The 23,013-nt window shown below is 41.5% G+C and overlaps 1 protein-coding gene and 1 long non-coding RNA gene across 3 annotated transcripts; both read left to right on the top strand.

Annotated features, from left to right (window-relative positions):
* The first annotated feature begins 5,773 nt into the window (after positions 1-5,773).
* Positions 5,774-8,865, top strand: LOC121402905 (extended synaptotagmin-3-like). The gene is made up of 6 exons (XM_041589768.1): positions 5,774-7,207; positions 7,547-7,905; positions 7,995-8,067; positions 8,152-8,241; positions 8,359-8,414; positions 8,586-8,865. The coding sequence occupies exons 2-6, from the start codon at positions 7,886-7,888 to the stop codon at positions 8,773-8,775; spliced, it is 429 nt and encodes a 142-aa protein (XP_041445702.1). The 5' UTR covers positions 5,774-7,207; positions 7,547-7,885; the 3' UTR covers positions 8,776-8,865.
* Positions 8,866-13,383: 4,518 nt separating this feature from the next.
* LOC121402832 lies at positions 13,384-15,340 on the top strand. 2 transcript variants are annotated; one of them, XR_005966801.1, is made up of 4 exons: positions 13,384-13,616; positions 13,957-13,998; positions 14,136-14,423; positions 14,513-15,339. It is a non-coding gene; the product is annotated as an uncharacterized LOC121402832 (long non-coding RNA). The 2 variants fall into 2 exon arrangements; XR_005966800.1 differs by having other exon boundaries at positions 14,136-15,340.
* Positions 15,341-23,013: the final 7,673 nt, after the last annotated feature.

The following is a 23,013-nucleotide window of genomic DNA, read 5'->3' as shown; positions in this document are numbered from 1 at the left end:
CCACGGGTCCTCTCTCCTGAAGTTTGCCTTTTGGGGGTCATAGATGATCTAGCTCCAAGGGCTCATGTTAGAATATTATACCGCACATTATTGTTTTATGCTAAAAAAGCCGTAATTCTTCACTGGCTCCAGACCAAGCCTCCATCACTTATATATTGGTTGAACTTGGTTAATCGTATTCTGCCACTTATAAAACTCACATATGAGGCACGTGGTTCGGTAACTAAATTTGACAAAATTTGGGAGAGGTGGCTTGAGGTATACCCTAATCCTACTGTTATTTAAGAGTTCGGGTTTGAAGCTGTGCACTCAGGTGTAGTGAACCATCGGTGTAATTGAACTGTGCTATCATTATGACCGGATGTTAGTTACTTGCTTACCCATGTACTTTGAAATATGCTGTGTTCTTAGCTTGTCATTTGTTTAATAAAAAAAATAAACCTTTAAAAAAAAAAAAAAAAGCCTGTGACCTCCACCGATTTTGCCATAATATGTCTCTGTGTTTTAATTGAATAGTAAAGGCACAACTTGGGGGATAGGGGGTTCCTTGGCCTATACATTTCGAACATGCCCACAAGAAGGCCAGTGTTTTTATGGACTTTCCTTGTGTACATTACATCCCAAGATAGTACAGTGGGTCACCTTACAGATTTAGGGTCTATGGCCTTGTTCAATGGTCAGCTCTATGGTTTATGGACATAGATATATGGATGTCAGTGTGAGCATTATGTTCAAGCTGTTTGTAGACGTTCCCTGTGTCTGTATTGGTTTATTCCAGACCCCCAAAAAACAATTTAATTAGTGTGTGTTGATAGGGCCCTTCGACTGAAAGCTCCACTGTGACGATATAAATAATGATAAACATTACCAAGCACTGTGTACACACACACACACATATATATATATATATATATATATATATATATATATATATATATATATATATATATATATATATATTGTCTCTCTAACAGGGAGATCTGTTTAGTTACTGTCTTGTCCCTTATTAACTCTATTCAGGCACCTTACACTGGCTTTGCAGGAACTCTGAAGCATGTGGGTAAGACAGTGAACCAGAGCACAGGCACACACAGGAATTGATCTTGTAGAGAATAACTTTTACTAAGAGTTAACACAGCAACATATAACAGCACACTGTAAAATGGTGGCTTAGTCTTTCTAACACTCTCAGCACAGGAACAGGAAGAACAGAACATGTGACCAGATATGATCTGTCCTACATTTCTGTGGTGTGGGCAGAAATGACGGGCAAAAAGGAAAAAAAAATAAATAAAAAGGAGCGCTGGGGGAGGGAAACCTGTAGCCCCTTAATATGCGCTGGATGAGAGGAGGTTAATGAGACGTAGATGCGATTCTGGTGCAGCGAAGGGAAAATGGCCGCTGTTTGTTTATCAGGTTTATCCAAGGAAAAGATAGCCACGCCCAAAACATCCTTTAGCCCAACCCTTTTTGGGTGTAACACTGTGTACAAAGTATTTCGATGAAACTTGATGGGGCTTCAACCACAATCTGAGCAATTTTACTGAATGCAAATTACAGATATTCCACTCACAAACTTCTCTCAAAAACTGCACAAGCTACACACAACTTCCTGCTTCCTACTTCCTGCCAAAATATTTCTCTCCTTTTTATAAGGTAGAGACTCATTAATTCCAGCTCCTATACTGCCCGCGAGCCCAGTAAAGTACTGCCCCTGTTATTGTCCTTATCTGTTGTGTCTCAGAGAATTGTGGGAGGCACATACCTACCCCCCAGACTCTTTTCAGTCACTTGTCTCTGTCCTTGAATAAAAGGCACCTATCTAGTGCTTCCAATCCCTGTTTCTGTAGGAAATGAGAGAGAGCAGACAGTAACCCTTCCAACACTTTCCTTTTGTCTCTGTCTCTATATATTAGGTAGCGGAAGGAGGCTGGTTTGGGCATGTTGTGCCCAGTGACTTTCTTTGGGTCACTTTTCCTGAAGTTTAACTTTGGCGGTTTGGCCCAAGGAAATGATTCCCTGTGGGAAGTCTGTATCAGGAATTGGGTATTGCCTTTTGTAGGAACATGGTTTCAAGGCGGTAGAATGAAGAGATTTCGGATAGTACAGTTGTATCACAGGGTGATCAGTGACTATTTTGCTGTTTCTCTCACTTTGAGAGAGTGTGTGTGTGACATCCTTCAGGAAAGCCTTCGCTATCTTAATGGCAAGAGACTCCCCCCTAAGTTCTTTGACAACTGTTGGCTTTCACTCCAAGGGAAACTCTATGTCCGGGGCAACTTAAATTATCTTAGTATTGGCAGCAAAAATTGCCCCTGGGAGTGTGAAGAGGAAGAGACCCAGGATCACTTTCTGGTCAGTTGCCCTGTGACTAGAGACGTGTATGGTCAGTTAGCCGCAGCTCTTACAGTTCCCGCCCTGAAAAACTTGACCTATACAGAGTCAGCCTATGGGGTTTCTGTCAGGCAACATCTACTGGACCGTGAGACCCTTTACATTATCATTGCCGGCACACGGTACCAGATCTGGCAGCCAGAGCCGGGCCAACCCAGCCAGGCACCCTAGCTGGGCACGGCGCCGGCTGAGTGCGTGCTCGAGAACGCATTCCCCAAAGTGCGCTCGAGCGCGCATGCGCCAAAGTGTGCTCGAGCGCAGAAGCGCATTATTACCAAAAAATATTCATGCCAGTCGGGGAGAGACGGGCCGGGACAATGGGGTAGGCGTCAGAGCAGGTACGTGCCTGGCGCCCCCCCAGCTTTGCGCCCTAGGCACGTGCCTACTCTGCCTACCCCTAGTTCCGGCCCTGCTGGCAGCATGGGTGCAGGAGATCCTTTGGCTTTTCTGGTACTACTCCTGATAACATTGTTAAGGCAACTCTGGCTCAGTTGAGTTTCCTGAAGGGAAATGAGATAAGAAGGTCTGTAGCTAATGAAAAGCGATGGCGATGGGCGATGGGAAATGATTTATTTTGTTCTCCATGCATTTCTGGAAGGGTGGGGGAGTTTAGATATTGTTTTTGTGTTGGGGTGGTACAAAGGCCATATGGACAAAAACAAGACTTTGCAAGTTTGGCCTTGTGAATTGGTGGTTTGGTCTATTGCCTATGGACAGAGGGATGGACTCTGCGGGCAGGAGGGTGTATGGGTGGGGTTGTTGGTTTTCTGATATGTTAACGTTTTGATTTAATGTAAGTGCATTTTTATAATAATAAAAATTCCTATATATTAAGTACATCCCTATTTCTATTATGTACTAGAAGTGGAATGACAGAAATTACATAATGCCCATCAGCGTTCCATATCTTGTATAATTTGGCCAGCTGTTAACCCTCCAGATGCTGAGTTTCCACCGATCTCCAAAGCCCCCTGAACTTGCTTTAAAATGTCATTTTCAAAAGACTCTTTAACAAGGAGTCTATATGTTCTCTCCTTGTCTGTATGGGTTTCCCAGTTTCCTCCCACCTTCCAAAATAATACAGGCAGGTTAATTTGCTCCTGATAAAACCACGCCACTGTTATAAGGGCCTTAGATTGCAAGCTCTACTGGGGAAGGGACTGCCGATCCCGATTACCCACATTATCAAGAGAATATGTCAATCTCGCTTTAAAACCCACTGCCCGTGGGATTTATCCTGTGCCAAAATATTCTCAGAACTCAGATTAAGAAGTTATTCTTATTGTTTCAGCATGGAAAGCACCGACGGCTCCCATACAATCGGTGCCGGAATGTTGAATTAATAGGAGACATTTGAACAGAGGCAAAGACTCATCCCATAATGCACAGCAGCCCCCTTAAAAAATGCCTGCATATAAATAAGCAATTAAAGTACAAGTAAACCCTTACTATACAAACGATGTTAATTGTTATTAGGGTACAGAGATGCTACGCAACTTTCCTCTGTCGGCACCCGTCCCTATTCCTCCACATTTTGAGTCCCTCCAGCAAAACCCTGATTAGTGACTGACAACAAAAGGATTCAATGAATGTGACGTGCCATAGGCCGTCATAAATCTCCAGGGCTGTATTTATCCAAGTTAATATAAGCTTTTCCCATTCAAATAACTGATATCTCACTGGGGCTTTACTTGCCCTTTGATTTTGTAATTAGAAGCAAATAAAGAAGAAACAGAGCTTATTTTGTATTTAAATGGCGTCAGATAGTGACGTATGGCTTTCTACACATATTTGTCTTGTTCCCTATACATTATTAAACTGCAATTTATTATTTGGCCGAGTATGCAGAGATGGAACTAAAGCCCTACAGACCTGGGTGAGAACATATTAACCAAGCTGTAACCCCCTTATTACCCAGCATCCTCCTTACAGATTTTGCAATTTACTGAATTCTATATCAGTCCTATAGTCCTCCTGCCAGGGTCCATGGGGTAACAGTGGCACCCCTAGTCCCCCCAAGTAGTTCTCCACTGTAGGATAGGAATTTAAATACCAATATGTCTGCAAAGGTCTTCCTTCATCTAGGTATCATAGTATGAGTCTAAAGCCACCTTTTCGCATCTTTAAGTATGATGTAGAGAGTGATATTCTGTGACAATTTACAATTGGTTTTAATTTTTTATTATTTGCAGTTTTTGAGACATTTAGCTTTTTATTCAGCAGCTCTCCGGTTTACAATCTGGTTGCTAGGGTCCAAATTACCCTAGCAACCATGCACTGATTTGAATAAGAGACTGGAATATGACTCCCAGCATCAAATGGCACTGTGACTCCCAGAATCAAACGGCATGGTGACTCCCAATGGCACAGTGACTCCCAGCATCAAATGGCACAGTCACTCCCAGAATGCACATAGGGCCCCGCATGTACATAGGGCATGTACATAAGTCAAAGGATTTACCGCAAATGCTACGATCGAGCGATCGAAGGAAAAATCGTTTGATCGAACGATTAAATCCTTCGAATTGAACGATTTGAACGATTTTTCTTCGATCAGAAAAAGCTTAGAAAACTTATAGGGAAGGTCCCCATAGGCTAACATTGTAGCTCGGTAGGTTTAAAGTGGTGAAGTAGGTAGTCGAAGTTTTTTTTAAGGAGACAGTACTTCGACTATCGAATAGTCGAACGATTTTTAGTTCGAATCGAAGTCGTAGTCGAAGTAGCCTATTCGATGGTCGAAGTACCAAAAAAAACCTTCGAAATTCAAAGTTTTTTTACTTTGAATCCTTCACTCGAGCTTAGTAAATGTGGCCCGAAGTCTACTAGAAAATCAATGTAAATGTAAACATTAAATAAACCCAACAGGCTGGTTTGGTTTCCAATAAGGATTAATTATATCTTAGTTGGGATAAAGTACAAGGGACTGTTTTATTATCACAGAGAAAAAGCAAATTGTTGTTTAAAAATTGGATTATTTGGATAAAATGAAGTCTATGGGAGAGGGCCTTTCCATAATTCAGAGCTGTCTGGAGAACGGGTTTCCAGATAACGAATCCCCTACCTGTATGGTGTAGAGAGTAATATTCGGAGACAATTGGTTTTCATTTTTTATTATTTGTGGTTTTTGAGTGATTTCACGTTTTATTCAGCAGCTCCCCAGTTCGCAGTTTCAGCAATCTGGTTGCTAGGGTCCAATATAAACTAGCAACCATGCATTGATTTGAATTAGAGGCTGGAATATGAATAGGAGAGGCCTGAATAGACAGAGGAGTAATAAAAAGTAGCAGTAATAATAAATGTGTAGCTTTACAGAGCATTTGTTTTTTAGATGGGGTCAGCGACCCGTTTGAAAACTTGAAAGAGTCCCTGTAAAAGTAAGCACGCATGGCGGAGGTAAAGGGGGGGGTGAGCAGACAGGCCATGGGGACATTTGGATTAGCAGCCCCAGCAGGCCTTGCACACCCCAGTCTGAACCTGGTATTGTACACTAGTGATGGCCGAATTTGTCCCGTTTCCCTTCACCAAAAAGAAATCGGTACAAAATTTGCAAAATCGAAATATTTCCTCTTGGGGAATGTTATACTGGTCACACAACTGTGGCACTGAGAGTAAGGGTGTCCATTTAGTAAAGGAATATACTGTAGTCAGGTTGTTTTGTTTTCACCACTGGAAGGTCCCACCAGAAATCACTGGAGGAAAGTCTGGGTTAGACAAAAAAACAGCTGGTTTAGATGGAGAAACAAACTTATAAGGCCAAATCTTGAGAGAATTTGACAGAAATCCCTTGAGGAAAGTCTTGGTTAGACAATCCCTGAGAGAATGTGACAATATTGGGTGTGCCCTTATTTATAGAGGGAAGTGTTTAGAACATAAGGGGGGGATGAAGCCCATTTAGGGATGAAATGGGGTTATGCAAGGCCCCCTTCCCCGTAAGGTGCAGCCCTTTTAGCCTCCCCCACCCCATTCCCAGCTAGCCCCCAGGTAAGAACAATGGAAAGGGGGGAAAAGTGGGCGGGTTGGGGGTGGAAACAGAGGAGGAGCGTTGAGCAGGGCAGGGGTTTTAAGAGGATGTGGTTTGTGAAGAGTTCATACGTATTTGTTTTTTGTTTCCCACCCTCCCTCTCTAGGTAAGACGGATCCAGTCGAGAAAAAGGTGCTCCAGGGTTGTTACAACCGATGGCCTGGATGGGGTCAGGAAGGAATTTTTCTCATAGCACTAAATTGGCTGAAAAGTGAACAGCAGGCAGACTTTCATGTGGGGCCACACAAGCGGGGGGTTTCAGGCCGGATGCTTCCTCTATAGTTACGCCCAGTGGCCTAACTACCGGGGGAGCAGGGGGTGCGATTGTACCAGGACCCGCACCCCCGCAGGGCCCCCCGGCAGATCGCGCCCTGCTGCAGCCGGCTGTAGTCGGCTGGAGCCGAAGAGAAAATCGGCAGATGTAGTTGTTTACCAGTTGCTTTCGAGTTGTTTCAAGGCTAGCAGAGGAAGAAGAAGGAGCTCGCTCCCGATTTCTTTTTCTGTATAGTGTGAAATTGATTCAAATTTTTTTCCCTTTTTTTTTTTTTAAACTTTTTAACTCCTTTTTCTAATGATGTTTGAAAAACTCAAAACTGTTTTTAGACCCATTTTTGCAGATTTAATATATATCCTGTCTCTGTCGGCTTCTTTTTAGGAAACCAACGCATTAAAATAGGATATGTTATAGTAGGAATTCTGATATGGAAGCGTTACAGGATCTGGAAGAAAAACCGCCGTCCCACTGAAAAGACAGAGGATGAACCGAAAGAACAAAAAAAGTCTCCAAAAACAGTAAGGCTCCCGTGTTCTCTGCTTAAAGGGGTAGACATTTCAATTGTTTGTATTGAAGAATATAATTTTATTGTTACTGTTACTTTTTATTATTTATCAATTCATGTTTAATTTGCATATGCAAATGAAGATTCGCATTTGGTTCTGTCTGGCAGAAGGATTCGGCTGAATCCAAATCCTGCTGAAAAAGGCCGAATCCTGGCCGAATCTTGATCGAATCCTGGATTCAGTGCATCCCTACTTAAAATAGACTTGGTTTATTATGGAGCAAAAATTTTAACTTTTAAATACAATAATGGAACATGAACGTAACATGCTTCTTCCTCTCTGTTCCTGAAGGTTCCACGTGAAGACTTTGAGAAAATCGAGTCCCTGAATGTGGTAAGTTTTACAACTTTTTTCAATGGCAGATTGTTGAGGACATATGGCATCTTCTTTCCAAATACGTGGAAAAGATGATTCGAGAGAGGATTCAGCCTGACATACGCGCCAAAAGCAATTATCTTGCCTCGTTCCGTTTCATCAATATCGATTTTGGCACGAAGGTAATGATCTCTTTCTGTACTTGGGTTATTCCTCTTCTTGTAAATAGATTTCTTGTAACACCCCAATCTTTATGCTCAGCCCCCACAGGTAAAGTCTTGGAAAACTCATGCGGATCCAGAAAAAAAGCAAATAATGTTGGATCTCGATATCAGGTACATTTCAACCCCCCCTTTTTTCTATTTCCTTTGCCCACTCTGAAATGTCCCTTCCTTACATAATTGTCTTTTGCTCCTTTTTTCAGTTATAATGCCGACATAAAGGTGGATGCTGGTTTTACGGAAAAAACCCCCATAGCCGGCATCAAATCTATAAAGGTGAGCCTACCAGTCTTATATCGCGTACGTTAGCTGCTTCCTTTGCATTTATTACATATATAAACATTACTTTCTCTTTTGCAGCTGGAGGGAATCTTGCGGGTAATTTTGGCACCGCTGATAGAGGACTCACCCATATTTGGAGCACTGACCGTTTATTTCCCTCACCGTCCGGTAAGTTAAGATTTGGAGCTGGTTCGATGAAGGTAGAATTCATATGTAGTTAGGAAACCGTAGATATTTCTAGTTCTGTAGTCTGAACTCTTCAATGTGACTGTGCATTTATTGCAGGTATTGGAACTACAATGGACCGGATTTGCCCACCTACTGAATATTCCTGGACTTCAGTAAGTTGACTTATATGTACTCATACTCTGCCCTTCCTTTCCCAGCTATTGCTTTTGTCTTTAATCAAAAACGTTATTGCGCTTTATTCCTCTCCCAATTCCCTACCTGCTCTATCTAGCTTATTTGTACATTGGAATAACATACATATTTCCTTCTCCCATCTCCTTCAGAACGCTGTCGGAAAAAGAGCTTATGAACCAAATCGGACAGATCATCATTGCGCCGCAGCATTTCAGCCATCCCCTTGCAGCCAGATTTGATTTGGCTAAGCTGCAGTTTTTAGAACCCTGGGTAAGGCCTAGTTTGTATTTTATAGCCTTCCTGCTTCCCTGTAGAGAGTCAAAGGGGCAAATTCACTAAGATTCGTTGTTGCGCCAGTGTCCACTTCGCCGCACTTTGCCAGGCGTATTTTTGCCAGCGCTACGCAAATTCACTAAAATCCGAAGTTGCGCTCAGGGGAAGCTTAAGGTTGCGAAGATGCGCTACCGTTAATTCGCCAAGCAAAGCAAAGTTACACTAGCGATGCTTAATTTGCATACGGCGCCAAATTGAAGTTACAATGGAGGTATATGTAGCAGCACTACACAAGCCTGGGAAACCTTCAAAACAGCAAATAAAATTTTTATTTTGCCCTACACATGTGCCCACTGTATAGTTAAGGTGCCATGAGTTAGGAAATGTAGGGGGGAAGGAGGGTAGCCCCAAAAAACAATTTCAATCTTTTTCAGCCTATCACCCATAAAATAAGAAAAAACGCCAGTGTTTTTTGGGACTTAGAAAAATGTTTAACTTGTTTTGAAGCAATTCCTATCTACTCTATTGCACTTCGCCTGCTCTGAGGTGGCGAAGGAAGTCTGGGTAAAAGGTAGCGTTCAGAATAATTTGCGCGTCAGTGAATTTGCGTAGTTACGTCCGTTGTGCAAATTCGCCAGGCATAAGGGTGCGAAGTAACACTGCTAACGGACGCTGGCGTAAATTCGCTAGATTGGCAAATTAACGAAAATGCGCTACGCTAGCGCATTCACGCTGGCGTTAGGCGCTTTGTCGTTTAGTGAATTTGCCCCTTTAAAGAGTGAACGTTTAATTTTGAAAACTAAGAGAGTCTACGTTGAAGCTCTTTTCTCTTATACATTTTTGCCTTTTTCACTTTATTTTAGAATGCGATTCGTATCCGAGTCATAGAAGCCAAAAACCTTGTTGCCAAGGAAATTTTAACCAAATCGTTGAACCCTTATGTTGTGATATGCGGAGGAGGAACAACAGCAAAGACAAGGGTGATACACAAGAACTTGAATCCAAAGTGGAATGAGACCTTTGAGGTATCGCATCACATACCCAGATATTTATCTGTACAGTAACTTCAGTAGATTGCATCTTAGATATTATAACCACATTTCTCGTTTTATCCTTAGATATTATATTCTGACCTCCCAGATTAGGAGATAGAATTTAATCTCATCTCTGACAAAGGTGTTAAGATAAACCAGCAATTGGGCAGGTGAGTATGTCCATATGTGACCCTATAATAACAATAAGCAGCTGTAGAATCTGTAGATACAGTTTCTAACTATTTTTCATTTCCCATATCTAGTTGCAGAATTAGAATTAAAGAGGTGCCAGAGAGAGAATTCATAGACAAGGTAAGTGTAGCCAGTCATGTTGATATATAATCATAATAATAGTAATACTAATAATACAAAGCTTTCTGAGGCATCTGACTATGTTTTTTTACTTTACTATTTTAGTGGATAGATTTGGAGAACGTAAAGTCTGGCCAGCTTCATATCAAGGTGACACGTCTCAGGCTACTTTCAGACCCAACCCAACTGGAAGAGGTAAAGTCTCTGTTCCTTTACGCTGGCTGCCGTGGAGATACGTTGTAATGTGGTGCATCAAATTTTTTTTGGTTTTCCAGGTGCTGAAAGTAAACGAACAATCTTGGCCAAAAAGAGATAATGAGATTGCTTCAGCCGTTCTGTACACCTATATTGAAAAAGGAAGGGGGTCTGCCTGTTCTACAAGTGAGTCAGATTAAAAGTCCCTCTAACTGCCATTCCTGTCCCTACTGCCTGTTATTGAGGTCCTTTTTAATCTCGAGTATTTAAGATATAATAGGTGTAAAATATCTCCCAACACCAAGTTGAAAGTTTCCCTTTTTCCCATTATACACCATTATTGAACGACATCTTTTCTTGTCCAACAGATGAAGAAGGACAATCTGAAAGCGTTAGCTGTCGTGCAGGTTGGCGTTGAAGACAATGTAAAGAAGTTTGGAGTAAGTATTAGAATAACTGTCCAAATATGTGTTACTTATGGAGGAAGGGGAGGCGCTGATTGGCACTTCCTTGTACCCTGTGAAAATATCTGTTTCATTAAATGGCCGTGCCAGATTCCATTCTGAATACATCTTATTTCTATTTACAGAGCAGAATAAATAACGGAGAAGCAGAGTGGAAAAAGAGGTTCCAGTTCTTGATAAGGAACCCACTTAATGAGGAACTGAAGCTTAAGGTGAGTACAAATGGGCTTTTCTTGCGGCTGCTGTTGTACCCATGTAGGGTGCTGTGTTGTGTTTCTTTGCTTTCTGACCCACTTATGACCGGTATTTTCACAGGTTCACAACGAACACAATAAGCCCATCGGAAGTATTACCGTGCGCCTATCTCGCCTTCTGGCTGCTTCGGAAATGACCTTGCAGGACTGGCTGCCCCTGGAATCAACTGAACAGAATAGTGAAATCCGGGTGAAATTACAATTGAGGGTAAGTGGTATACACTCTATTGTGTTAATATCATCTGTGCTAGAATATTTTCAGCTTTAAAAGACACTGGCATAAACAGTAACAGGGGGGAGGCAGGCCCGGGTGCAGACTGCAGCCTCCATCCGGAATCGTTTTTTTCAACGTTTTTTCGCCGGCACAAACTGCAGGCGGGCTCACAGAGCGGGCCCTGCTAGAATTGCACCCACTGCTCCCCCGGTAGTTCAGTCACTGGCCATTAAAGAAATTGTCTCATATGTATATTGATCCAGTGTTATGTGTTTTCCCCTTAGATTTTGACCCCTGATGTTGGAGCTCCATCGCCTCAAGGAAAGACCAAGGCTCAATTTTTCAAACCACGGACCAAAGTCAAGAAGCACTGATCGTTCTTAGCCAGAAGTCATTCTTTCTGAGAATTTCACCACCAACATTAGCTCCTCTTGGGGAATGTTAAACTGGTCACGCAATTATTGCACTGAGAGTAAGGGTGTCCGTTTAGTAAGGGTATATATTGTAGTCAGGTTGTTTTGTTCCCACCCCTGGAAGGTCCCACCAGAAATCCCCGGAGGAAAGTCTGGGTTAGAGGAGGAACTTAGAAGACTAGGTTTCATCTCCTACATGAATAATTAATTCAACTACCCTGATGTAGCCTCTCTTCACCCTTTGGCATCAGTTTAAGCTGTGAGCCATGCAAGTACTTTTGGGGCAGAGGAGAAGGAAGAGGACATCAAAGATGTCCATAAAGCAAGCCAACATTGAACTTTTGTATTACAAATAGAAGATATTTTGTTCTTGTAACATTTAAATGCCTATGAATGTCAACTGGAATGTCAACAGGCTCCCACCAGTCTGTAGAGGACGAACGAGGAAGAGGAGGACTTAACATAAACATCAATGCTGCTACCTAAGGCCACAACTTACCCTCTATGTGTCAGTACCTTCTAGGTTGCACCCTCATGGTCCCTGACCTTTGGCCTGACTTCTCATGATGGAACATCTACTGTCTGTCTTGCTTATCCGTTATTAAGATCAAAGCTAACTCGCAGGTCTCCTTCCCATGGTTGGACAAATTTCAAATCCTTTTTTAGGAGTTAAATGGAACATATGGTCATACAGGATCTAGTATTCAAGGCAAATTAGCTTATAAGAGACTTAGTGCAGTATTGTATTTGAAGAAATCTAAATATTTCCTCTTGGGGAATGTTATACGGGTCACACAACTGTTGCACTGAGAGTAAGGGTGTCCATTTAGTAAGGGAATATACTGTAGTCAGGTTGTTTTGTTTTCACCACTGGAAGGTCCCACCAGAAATCACTGGAGGAAAGTCTGGGTTAGACAAAAAACAGCTGGTTTACATGGAGAAACAAACTTATAAGGCCAAATCTGTGCCGTATCTTGAGAGAATTTGACAGAAATCCCCAGAGGAAAGTCTGGGTTAGACAACCCTGAGAGAATGTGACAATATTGGGTGTGCCCTTATTTATAGAGGGAAGCGTTTAGAACATAAGGAGGGATGAAGCCCGTTTAGGGATGAAATTGGGTTATGCAAGGCCCCCTTCCCCGTAAGGTGCAGCCCTTTTAGCCTCCCCCACCCCATTCCCAGCTAGCCCCCAGGTAAGAACAATGGAAAGTGGGAAAAAGTGGGCGGGTTGGGGGTGGAAACAGAGGAGGAGCGTTGAACAGGGCAGGGGTTTTAAGAGGATGTGGTTTGTGAAGAGTTCATACGTATTTGTTTTTTGTTTCCCATCCTCCCTCTCTAGGTAAGACAGATCCAGTCGAGAAAAAGGAAAAAGTTGCTCCAGGGTTGTTACAACCGATGGCCTGGATGGGGTCAGGAAGGAATTTTTCTCATAGCACTTAATTGGCTGAAAAGTGCACAGCAGGCAGACTTTCATGTGGGGCCACACAAGCGGGGGGTTTCAGGCCGGATGCTTCCTCTAAAGTTACGCCCATTGGCTTAACTACCGGGGGAGAAGGGGGTGCGATTGTACCAGGACCCGCACCCCCGCAGGGCCCCCCGGCAGATCGCGCCCTGCTGCAGCCGGCTGGAGCCGAAGAGAACATCGGCAGATGTAGCTGTTTACCAGTTGCTTTCGAGTCGTTTCAAGGCTAGCAGAGGAAGAAGAAGGAGCTCGCTCCCGATTTCTTTTTCTGTATAGTGTGAAATTGATTCAAATTTGTTTCCCCTTTTTTTTTTTTAACTTTTTAACTCCTTTTTCTAATGATGTTTGAAAAACTCCAAACTTTTTTTAGACCCATTTTTGCAGATTTAATATATATCCTGTCCCTGTCGGCTTCTTTTTAGGAAACCAACGCATTAAAATAGGATATGTTATAGTAGGAATTCTGATATGGAAGCGTTACAGGATCTGGAAGAAAAACCGCCGTCCCACTGAAAAGACAGAGGATGAACCCAAAGAACAAAAAAAGTCTCCAAAAACAGTAAGGCTCCCGTGTTCTCTGCTTAAAGGGGTAGACATTTCAATTGTTTGTATTGAAGAATATCATTTTATTGTTACTGTTACTTTTTATTATTTATCAATTCATGTTTAATTTGCATATGCAAATTAAGATTCGCATTTGGTTCTGCCCGGCAGAAGGATTCGGCTGAATCCAAATCCTGCTGAAAAAGGCCGAATCCTGGCCGAATCCCGATCGAATACTGGATTCAGTGCATCCCTACTTAAAATAGACTTGGTTTATTATGGAGCAAAAATGTAGACTTTTAAATACAATAATGGAACATGAACCGTAAAACGCTTCTTCCTCTCTGTTCCTGAAGGTTCCACGTGAAGACTTTGAGAAAATCGAGTCCCTGAATGTGGTAAGTTTTACATATATATATTTATTTACACTTTATTCTTTGTCACTGGATGATTGTACATGGGAAATTTGGGCTTGCATGGGTATGTACGTGTCTAAATCTCTAACCTCTGCCTTTTCAACTTGTTTCAATGGCAGATTGTTAAGGATATATGGCATCTTCTTTCCAAATACGTGGAAAAGATGATTCGAGAGAGGATTCAGCCTGACATACGCGCCAAAAGCAATTATCTTGCCTCGTTCCGTTTCATCAATATCGATTTTGGCAAGAAGGTAATGATCTCTTTCTGTACTTGGGTTATTCCTCTTCTTGTAAATAGATTTCTTGTAACACCCCAATCTTTATGCTCAGCCCCCACAGGTAAAGTCTTGGAAAACTCATGCGGATCCAGAAAAAAAGCAAATAATGTTGGATCTCGATATCAGGTACATTTCAAACACCCCTTTTTTCTAATTCCTTTGCCCACTCTGAAATGTCCCTTCCTTACATAATTGTCTTTTGCTCCTTTTTTCAGTTATAATGCCGACATAAAGGTGGATGCTGGTTTTACGGAAAAAACCCGATAGCCGGCATCAAATCTATAAAGGTGAGTCTACCAGTCTTATATCGCGTACGTTAGCTGCTTCCTTTGCATTTATTATATATATAAACATTACTTTCTCTTTTGCAGCTGGAGGGAATCTTGCGGGTAATTTTGGCACCGCTGATGGAGGACTCACCCATATTTGGAGCACTGACCGTTTATTTCCCTCATCGTCCAGTAAGTTAAGATTTGGAGCTGGTAAGATGAAGGTAGAATTCATATGTAGTTAGGAAACCGTTGATATTTCTAGTTCTGTAGTCTGAACTCTTCAATGTGACTGTGCATTTATTGCAGGTATTGGAACTACAATGGACTGGATTTGCCCACCTACTGAATATTCCTGGACTTCAGTAAGTTGACTTATATGTACTCATACTCTGCCCTTCCTTTCCCAGCTATTGCTTTTGTCTTTAATCAAAAACGTTATTGCGCTTTATTCCTCTCCCAATTCCCTACCTGCTCTATCTAGCTTATTTGTACATTGGAATAACATACATATTTCCTTCTCCCATCTCCTTCAGAACGCTGTCGGAAAAAGAGCTTGTGAACCAAATCGGACAGATCATCATTGCGCCGCAGCATTTCAGCCATCCCCTTGCAGCCAGATTTGATTTGGCTAAGCTGCAGTTTTTAGAACCCAGGGTAAGGCCTAGTTTGTATTTTATAGCCTTCCTGCTTCCCTGTAGAGAGTCAAGGGGGCAAATTCACTAAGATTCGTTGTTGCGCCAGCGTCCGCTTCGCCGCACTTTGCCTGGCGTATTTTTGACAGCGCTACGCAAATTCACTAAAATCCGAAGTTGCGCTCAGGGGAAGCGTAAGGTTGTGAAGATGCGCTAGCGTTAATTCGCCAAGCAAAGCAAAGTTACACTAGCGATGCTTAATTTGCATACGGCGCCAAATTGAAGTTACAATGGAGGTATATGTCGCAGCACTACACAAGCCTGGGAAACCTTCAAAACAGCAAATAAAATTTTTATTTTGCCCTACACATGTGCCCACTGTATAGTTAAGGTGCCATGAGTTAGGAAATGTAGGGGGGAAGGAGGGTAGCCTCAAAAAAATTTTTCAATCTTTTTCAGCCTATCACCCATAAAAAAAGAAATAAGAAAAAACACCAGTGTTTTTTGGGACTTAGAAAAATGTTTAACTTGTTTTTCACTTTATTATAGAATGCGCTTCATATCCGAGTCATAGAAGCCAAAAACCTTGTTGCCAAGGAAATTTTAACCAAATCATCGAACCCTTATGTTGTGATATGCGGAGGAGGAACAACAGCAAAGACAAGGGTGATACACAAGAACTTGAATCCAAAGTGGAATGAGACCTTTGAGGTATCGCATCACGTACCCAGATATTTATCTGTACAGTAAATTCAGTAGATTGCATCTTAGATATTATAACCACATTTCTCGTTTTATCCTTAGATATTATATTCTGACCTCCCAGACCAGGAGATAGAATTTAATCTCATCTCTGACAAAGGTGTTAAGATAAACCAGCAATTGGGCAGGTGAGTATGTCCATATGTGACCCTATAATAACAATAAGCAGCTGTAGAATCTGTAGATACAGTTTCTAACTATTTTTCATTTCCCATATCTAGTTGCAGAATTAGAATTAAAGAGGTGCCAGAGAGAGGATTCATAGACAAGGTAAGTGTAGCCAGTCATGTTGATATATAATGATAATAATAGTAATACTAATAATACAAAGCTTTCTGAGGCATCTGACTATGTTTTTTTACTTTACTATTTTAGTGGATAGATTTGGAGAACGTAAAGTCTGGCCAGCTTCATATCAAGGTGACACATCTCAGGCTACTTTCAGACCCAACCCAACTGGAAGAGGTAAAGTCTCTGTTCCTTTACGCTGGCTGCCGTGGAAATACGTTGGAATGTTTTGTTGGTGCATCAAATTTTTTTTTGGTTTTCCAGGTGCTGAAAGTAAACGAACAATCTCGGCCAAAAAGAGATAATGAGATTGCTTCAGCCGTTCTGTACACCTATATTGAAAAAGGAAGGGGTCTGCCTGTTCTACAAGTGAGTCAGATTAAAAGTCCCTCTAACTGCCATTCCTGTCCCTACTGCCTGTTATTATCTTAATAACTTACTCGAGTATTTAAGATATAATAGGTGTAAAATATCTCCCAACACCAAGTTGAAAGTTTCCCTTTTTCCCATTATACACCAGTATTGATCGACATCTGTTCTTGTCCAACAGATGAAGAAGGACAATCTGAAAGCGTTAGCTGTCGTGCAGGTTGGCGTTGAAGACAATGTAAAGAAAATTGGAGTAAGTATTAGAAGAACTGTCCAAATATGTGTTACTTATGGAGGAAGGGGAGGCGCTGATTGGCACTTCCTTGTACCCTGTGAAAATATCTGTTTCATTAAATGGCCGTGCCAGATTACATTCTGAATACATCTTATTTCTATTTACAAAGCAGAATAAATAACGGAGAAGCAGAGTGGAAAAAGAGGTTCCAGTTCTTGATAAGGAACCCACTTAATGAGGAACTGAAGCTTAAGGTAAGTACAAATGGGCTTTTCTTGCGGCTGCTGTTGTACCCATGTAGGGTGCTGTGTTGTGTTTCTTTGCTTTCTGACCCACTTATGACCGGTATTTTCACAGGTTCACAATGAACACAATAAGCCCATCGGAAGTATTACTGTGCGCCTATCTAGCCTTCTGGCTGCTTCGGAAATGACCTTGCAGGACTGGCTGCCCCTTGAATCAACTGAACAGAATAGTGAAATCCGGGTGAAATTACAATTGAGGGTAAGTGGCATACACTCTATTGTATTAATATCATCTGTGCTAGAATATTTTCAGCTTTAAAAGACACTGGCATAAACAGTAACAGGGGGGAGGCAGGCCCGGGTGCAGACTGCAGCCTCTATCCGGAAGCGTTTTTTTCAACGTTTTTCGCCGGCACAAACTGCAGGCGGGCTCACAGGGCGGGCCCTGCTAGAATTGCACCCACTGCTCCTCCGGTAGTTCAGTCACTGGCCATTAAAGAAACTGTCTCATGTGTATATCGATCCAGTGTTATGTGTTTTCCCCTTAGATTTTGACCCCTGATGTTGGAGCTCCATCGCCACAAGGAAAGACCAAGGCTCAATATATCAAACCACGGACCAAAGTCAAGAAGCACTGATCGTTCTTAGCCAGAAGTCATTCTTTCTGAGAATTTCACCACCAATTAATAATTTATTTATAAAAAAAAAAATTGATTTTCTAGAATTAAAATACTGTTTATTCAATATAACATACATTTTACAATCATTAGGTGACTGACATATGGAACATACAGGATCTAGGAGGCACATTAGCTCATAAGTTGTTGGACGTGGAAAAGTTTCATAGCGACTTAATGCAGTGTTGTATTTGAAGAAATCTAAATATTTCCTCTTGGGTAATGTTATACTGGTCACGCAATTGTTGCACTGAGAGTAAGGGTGTCCGTTTAGTAAGGGAATATACTGTAGTCAGGTTGTTTTGTTCCCACCCCTGGAAGGTCCCACCAGAAATCCCCGGAGGAAACTCTGGGTTAAACAAAAATACAGCTGGTTTAGATGGAGAAACAAATTTATAAGGCCAAATCTGTGCCGTATCTTGAGAGAATTTGACTTAAGGTATGAAGATCCAAATTACAGAAAGATCCGTTATCTGGAAAACGTCAGGTCCAGAGCATTCTAAATAACAGGTCTGGGACCTAGGACCTAGTACTTGATCCCAACTAAAATATAATTAATCCTTATTGAAGGAAAAACAATCCTATTTTGTTTATTTAATGTTTAAGCAGATTTAAATTATAGAGATCCAAATTACAGAAAAATCCCTTATACAGAAAACCCCATGTCCCAAGCGTTCCTGATAATAAACCTTACATCTGTAATTGTGACTGACAGAATATGAAACTGTCAGCTACAATTTCAGGTGTTTAATGGCAGCAGTTTCTCCCCATGAACCTAATCGACGTGATAATAAAATTTGACATAAAATAAACCAATACATTTGCATTTAATGGTTATAAATAATCTCAGCAGAGATTATTATTAATCTCCAAATAAAGCATTTATTCCTGATTCAAATGATATTGTTTACCGGTTATTAAGATCAAAGCTAACTCGCAGGTCTCCCTCCCACGGTTGGACAAATCTCAAGTCCTTTGTAGAAGTTAAATGGAACATATGGAACATACAGGATCTAGGAGGCACATTAGCTCATAAGTGGTTGGACGTGGAAAAGTTTCATAGTGACTTAATGCAGTGTTGTATTCGAATCAATCTAAATATTTCCTCTTGGCGAATGTTATACTGGTCACACAACTGTTGCACTGAGAATAACGGTGTCCGTTTAGTAAGGGAATATACTGTAGTCAGGTTGTTTTGTTCCCATCCCTGGAAGGTCCCACCAGAAATCCCCGGAGGAAAGTCTGGGTTAAACAAAAATACAATCCAAGGATAAGGGGGTTGCGGACACCGCCAGCTGGTATCAGTAAATGTGAACCGGAACGTGTTAAAACAAATCCATCTTTATTAGACAATTTAAAAATAGCGGGCAGGGGAAAGGAGAACAAGCTTGACGCGTTTCGTGACGTCTAGGTCACTTCATCAGAAGCTTGAAGGCCCCCTGCTGGATCCTCACAGAAATAGCACCCATAATTAAGAACATTGAGAACATATGTTAAAAGTCACGTAACAGGTACACTCTGTATTCAAATAATGATAAACATATATAAAGATAAGCATATTTAACAGCAACAACGTATGTACTGCAAGATCATAATATGATGTGAACATGGTTATATAAATGTTAATAGAAATACTTATTTATAAGAATAATTGTAAGGATATCAAGTCGAGGAGTGCAAGCAGCACCAAAATTATGAAATTGGAAAAACCATACAAAATTATTCAAAATTATGCAAAATTATACAAAAATATACAAAAATATATAATTTTAATTTTAATTTTATGAAGGCCCAAAAATCATCAAATATTCGGAAAAATCAAAAACATCACAGAGAAACGGGAAAAAGGGAGCTAAAGAATAAAATACGCTGAAAAAGAAGCTTTGAAAAAGGTAATAAACTAGCAGTCAATGAAACAAGTCAGTTCCCATTCTCTATTTAGCCCATGTGGGGTCACCGTATTTAGCTTAAAGATCCAGTAGGCTTCTTTCCTAAGGAGGGAATTGTCAATTTCCCCCCTGCGTATATTTGCTACTACCCTATCAATTACCTGAACTGTAATGCATGCTTTACTGTCATGTCTATCAATCAAATGTTTGGAAACCGCAGAACTGCAATCTCCACGTGTGATGCTACTCAAATGTTCCGATACTCGCTTCCTAAGGGGACGGGTAGTCTTGCCTACATACTGCAGACCGCACTGGCAGGTAATAAGATATACAATATTGCACGTACCACAGTTTGCGTAAAAATTGATATTATGACTCCTCCGATCCAATCTACCACAAAAAGTTTTTGAGGGTTTCATATATCGGCATGTGCCGCAACGACTGGCACCACACCTGTAGCACCCTTTAACTGTTAGCCAATGTGTAGGCCCGGGGGACTCGGACTCTGAAAAGAGGCTAGGGGACAAAATCGACCCCAGACTGGGACCCCTTTTAAAAGCAAAACTGGGTTGAGAAGGTAACGAATCCCTTAATCTGGGATCCTGGCCCAAGATATTCCAATATTTCTGTACAATGCCCCGTAGTTGGGCACTGTTACGGGAGTAAGAGGTGATAATCCTAGGACATTCATTTCGATTGCGACCTTGGCATCTAGAGTTCCTGTTTGAACCCAAATGAGTTGCCTTCTTGGATTGGGAGGCCAATAAATCACTCCGACTTGTGCCCACAGCTCTATCATAGGCTGATTTGACATCCCAGAAGTCATAACCCCGTTGGATAAACCTATCCCATAGGAGCATAGCTTGTTCATTAAAGGAGTCCCAAGTGGTACAGATCCTGCGTAGACGCAGGAACTGGCCCACTGGGACGCCACGTAATACACTTTTGGGGTGACAGCTGGCCGCATGTAACAAAGTATTGCGGGTTATCGGTTTCCGGTACAGATCAGTGAGTATTGTATCACCTTCAACATAGAACTTGATATCTAGGTAGGACATGGTGGTGGGATTACATTCACTAGTAAACGATATCCCCCATCCAGAGTCATTGCAATATCTAACAAATTCGCTTACAGTTGTCTCATCCCCCCTCCATATCAAAATCAAATCGTCGATAAACCTAAAAAAAGAAACAATGTGGCACCAAAATGGATTCTGTTCTCCATAGACGAAAGAACGCTCCCAAAACCCCATAAACAAATTGGCATATGAGGGCGCAAATCGCGCCCCCATAGCCGCTCCTCTCTTTTGAAGAAAAAATGCCCCATTAAACATGAAGTAATTTGAGGTGAGGAGATATTGCAATGCTCGTAATAGGAAATCATTCTGAACCTCCGGGTATAATTTCACGTGTGACAACCAAAACTGAATGGCAGATAATCCGCGTGTATGTTCAATTGAGGAGTAAAGTGAAGTGACGTCCATAGTGACCCACAGGTAAGAGGGGTCCCACCGTATCTGTTGAATTTTATTGATGCAGTCTGTACTATCCCGAAGATAGCTTGGTAGGCCAAAAACCATAGGTAAAAGAAGACAATCAACATATTCAGAAAGATGCTCATTCAAGGAGCCTATACCAGAGACAATGGGTCTACCCTGAACATTCACAAGAGTCTTGTGGACCTTAGGCAGCCAATGGAAGATAGGTATACGGGGGGAATCACATTTAAGATAATCAAATTCCTTGTCACTCAAGATACAATCATATTTGGCTCCCTCCAATAGACGTTGTAATGTATTCTTAAACTCTTTGGTAGGATCGCCATCCAAAGGTTCATAGGTATCCCTATCTCCAAGTTGTCTATATGCCTCTACTTTGTAGTACTCTGCATCCAAGACCACTACTGATCCACCCTTATCCGCATTCTTGACTACAATGGTTTTATTTTGCTTAAGTCTAGAGATAGCTAGGATTTCACCCTTACTTAAATTATCAGAACCACAGCTGCCTTTGAGTTTACAAAGATCCTTGGTTACCAATTTCTGAAAAGTGTCAATATAAAACCCTCTGCTCTGGATCGGATAAAACTTAGATTTATTGCTGAGACCAGTGTGTATAGCTGAACCATCCAAATGCGGCATTGCCCCTGATTCACACAAAAGATCTTCCATAATATTCAAAGTACACAATTCTTCAAATGTACATAGCCCCTGTATACTACTAGCCTTATTACCTCTATCAAGAGCATTGTGGGAAAGACTATTTCCATTATCAGTAGTGGGCGAAATGTCCACAAAGTGGTCATCGCCAGGAATAGACTCTACATTAAAGTGTCTCATTAATGTTAATTTACGAATAAAGTTGTTAATTTCCAGAATCATATCAAAAATCTGTTGATCATATTCAGGAACGAAATTCAAGCCATAATTCAAAACTGTGGTTTCCTCCCTGGTGAGTCTATAACTAGACAAATTGATGACATTATTGTCGGAAATGTTCAGGTTGGAATCAGAGGTTAGTTGCGTTTGTTGCCATGCTTCTTTTTGTTGTGTGTTTCCGGCCCTCTTGGATCTATCGGACCTAATAGGACCTTCTTCTTGTATGGATCCAGACCTCTTGGATCTATAGGGCCAGGCTGGCTCCTTGTTTTCACCCTGTCCCTGTCTATGGGGATCCCCCCATGATCGCGTCTGTCGTTGCGTCTGTTGTCTTCCTCCGAGTCGCTCATTGAGAATTCCCCTTCGGTGTATAAAAAAGAAGAAGAGGACGCTGCTCCTTCCGAAAGATACTCATCATCATTCCTGAAGCGTACCTTCTTTTCCTGAACCGATGCCCCCTTGTTGTTTTTGCGGTTGAAAGATTTAGAACGGAATGAGGCAAAACTACTTTTAATATTCCAATCATAGACCCGATTTAATTCATAGTCCCTCTTATCTCTGAGAAATTTTTCCCTCTTAATGCGTTTCACCTCAGTTTCACATTTGTTGACACGTTGTTTAATCTCGCCCAGGAGTTCAGCAGTATCAACTTTAGCTTCATACTTAAGTAATTCCAGCTGAACCTCCTTTATATCTGACTGAATTAAACTGTGTTTCTTGGTGTGAAAATCAATAATCAGTTCCATTAATCTGGAAGAACAGGCAGAGAGAGTACTGTTCCAGGCTTCTACAAAATCCTTAGATATATCTGAAAAGGCTGGAAATTTCCTAATTCGGAGCCCTCTGGGTATTCGCCCCACCTTCAGATAATTTTCAAGGGTAGATATATCCCACCAGAGTCGCATCTCTTTAATCATATTTTTCTCAAGATGTCGGCATAAATCTGTAGTATCATCAGTGTTTGAAAAC

The sequence above is a fragment of the Xenopus laevis genome, chromosome 4L, assembly GCF_017654675.1.
Source record: "Xenopus laevis strain J_2021 chromosome 4L, Xenopus_laevis_v10.1, whole genome shotgun sequence".
In the NCBI taxonomy this organism is placed as follows: Eukaryota; Metazoa; Chordata; class Amphibia; order Anura; family Pipidae; genus Xenopus; species Xenopus laevis.
The sequence above is the reverse complement of the archived record's forward strand: the minus strand, read 5'-3'. Positions and strand labels throughout refer to the sequence as shown.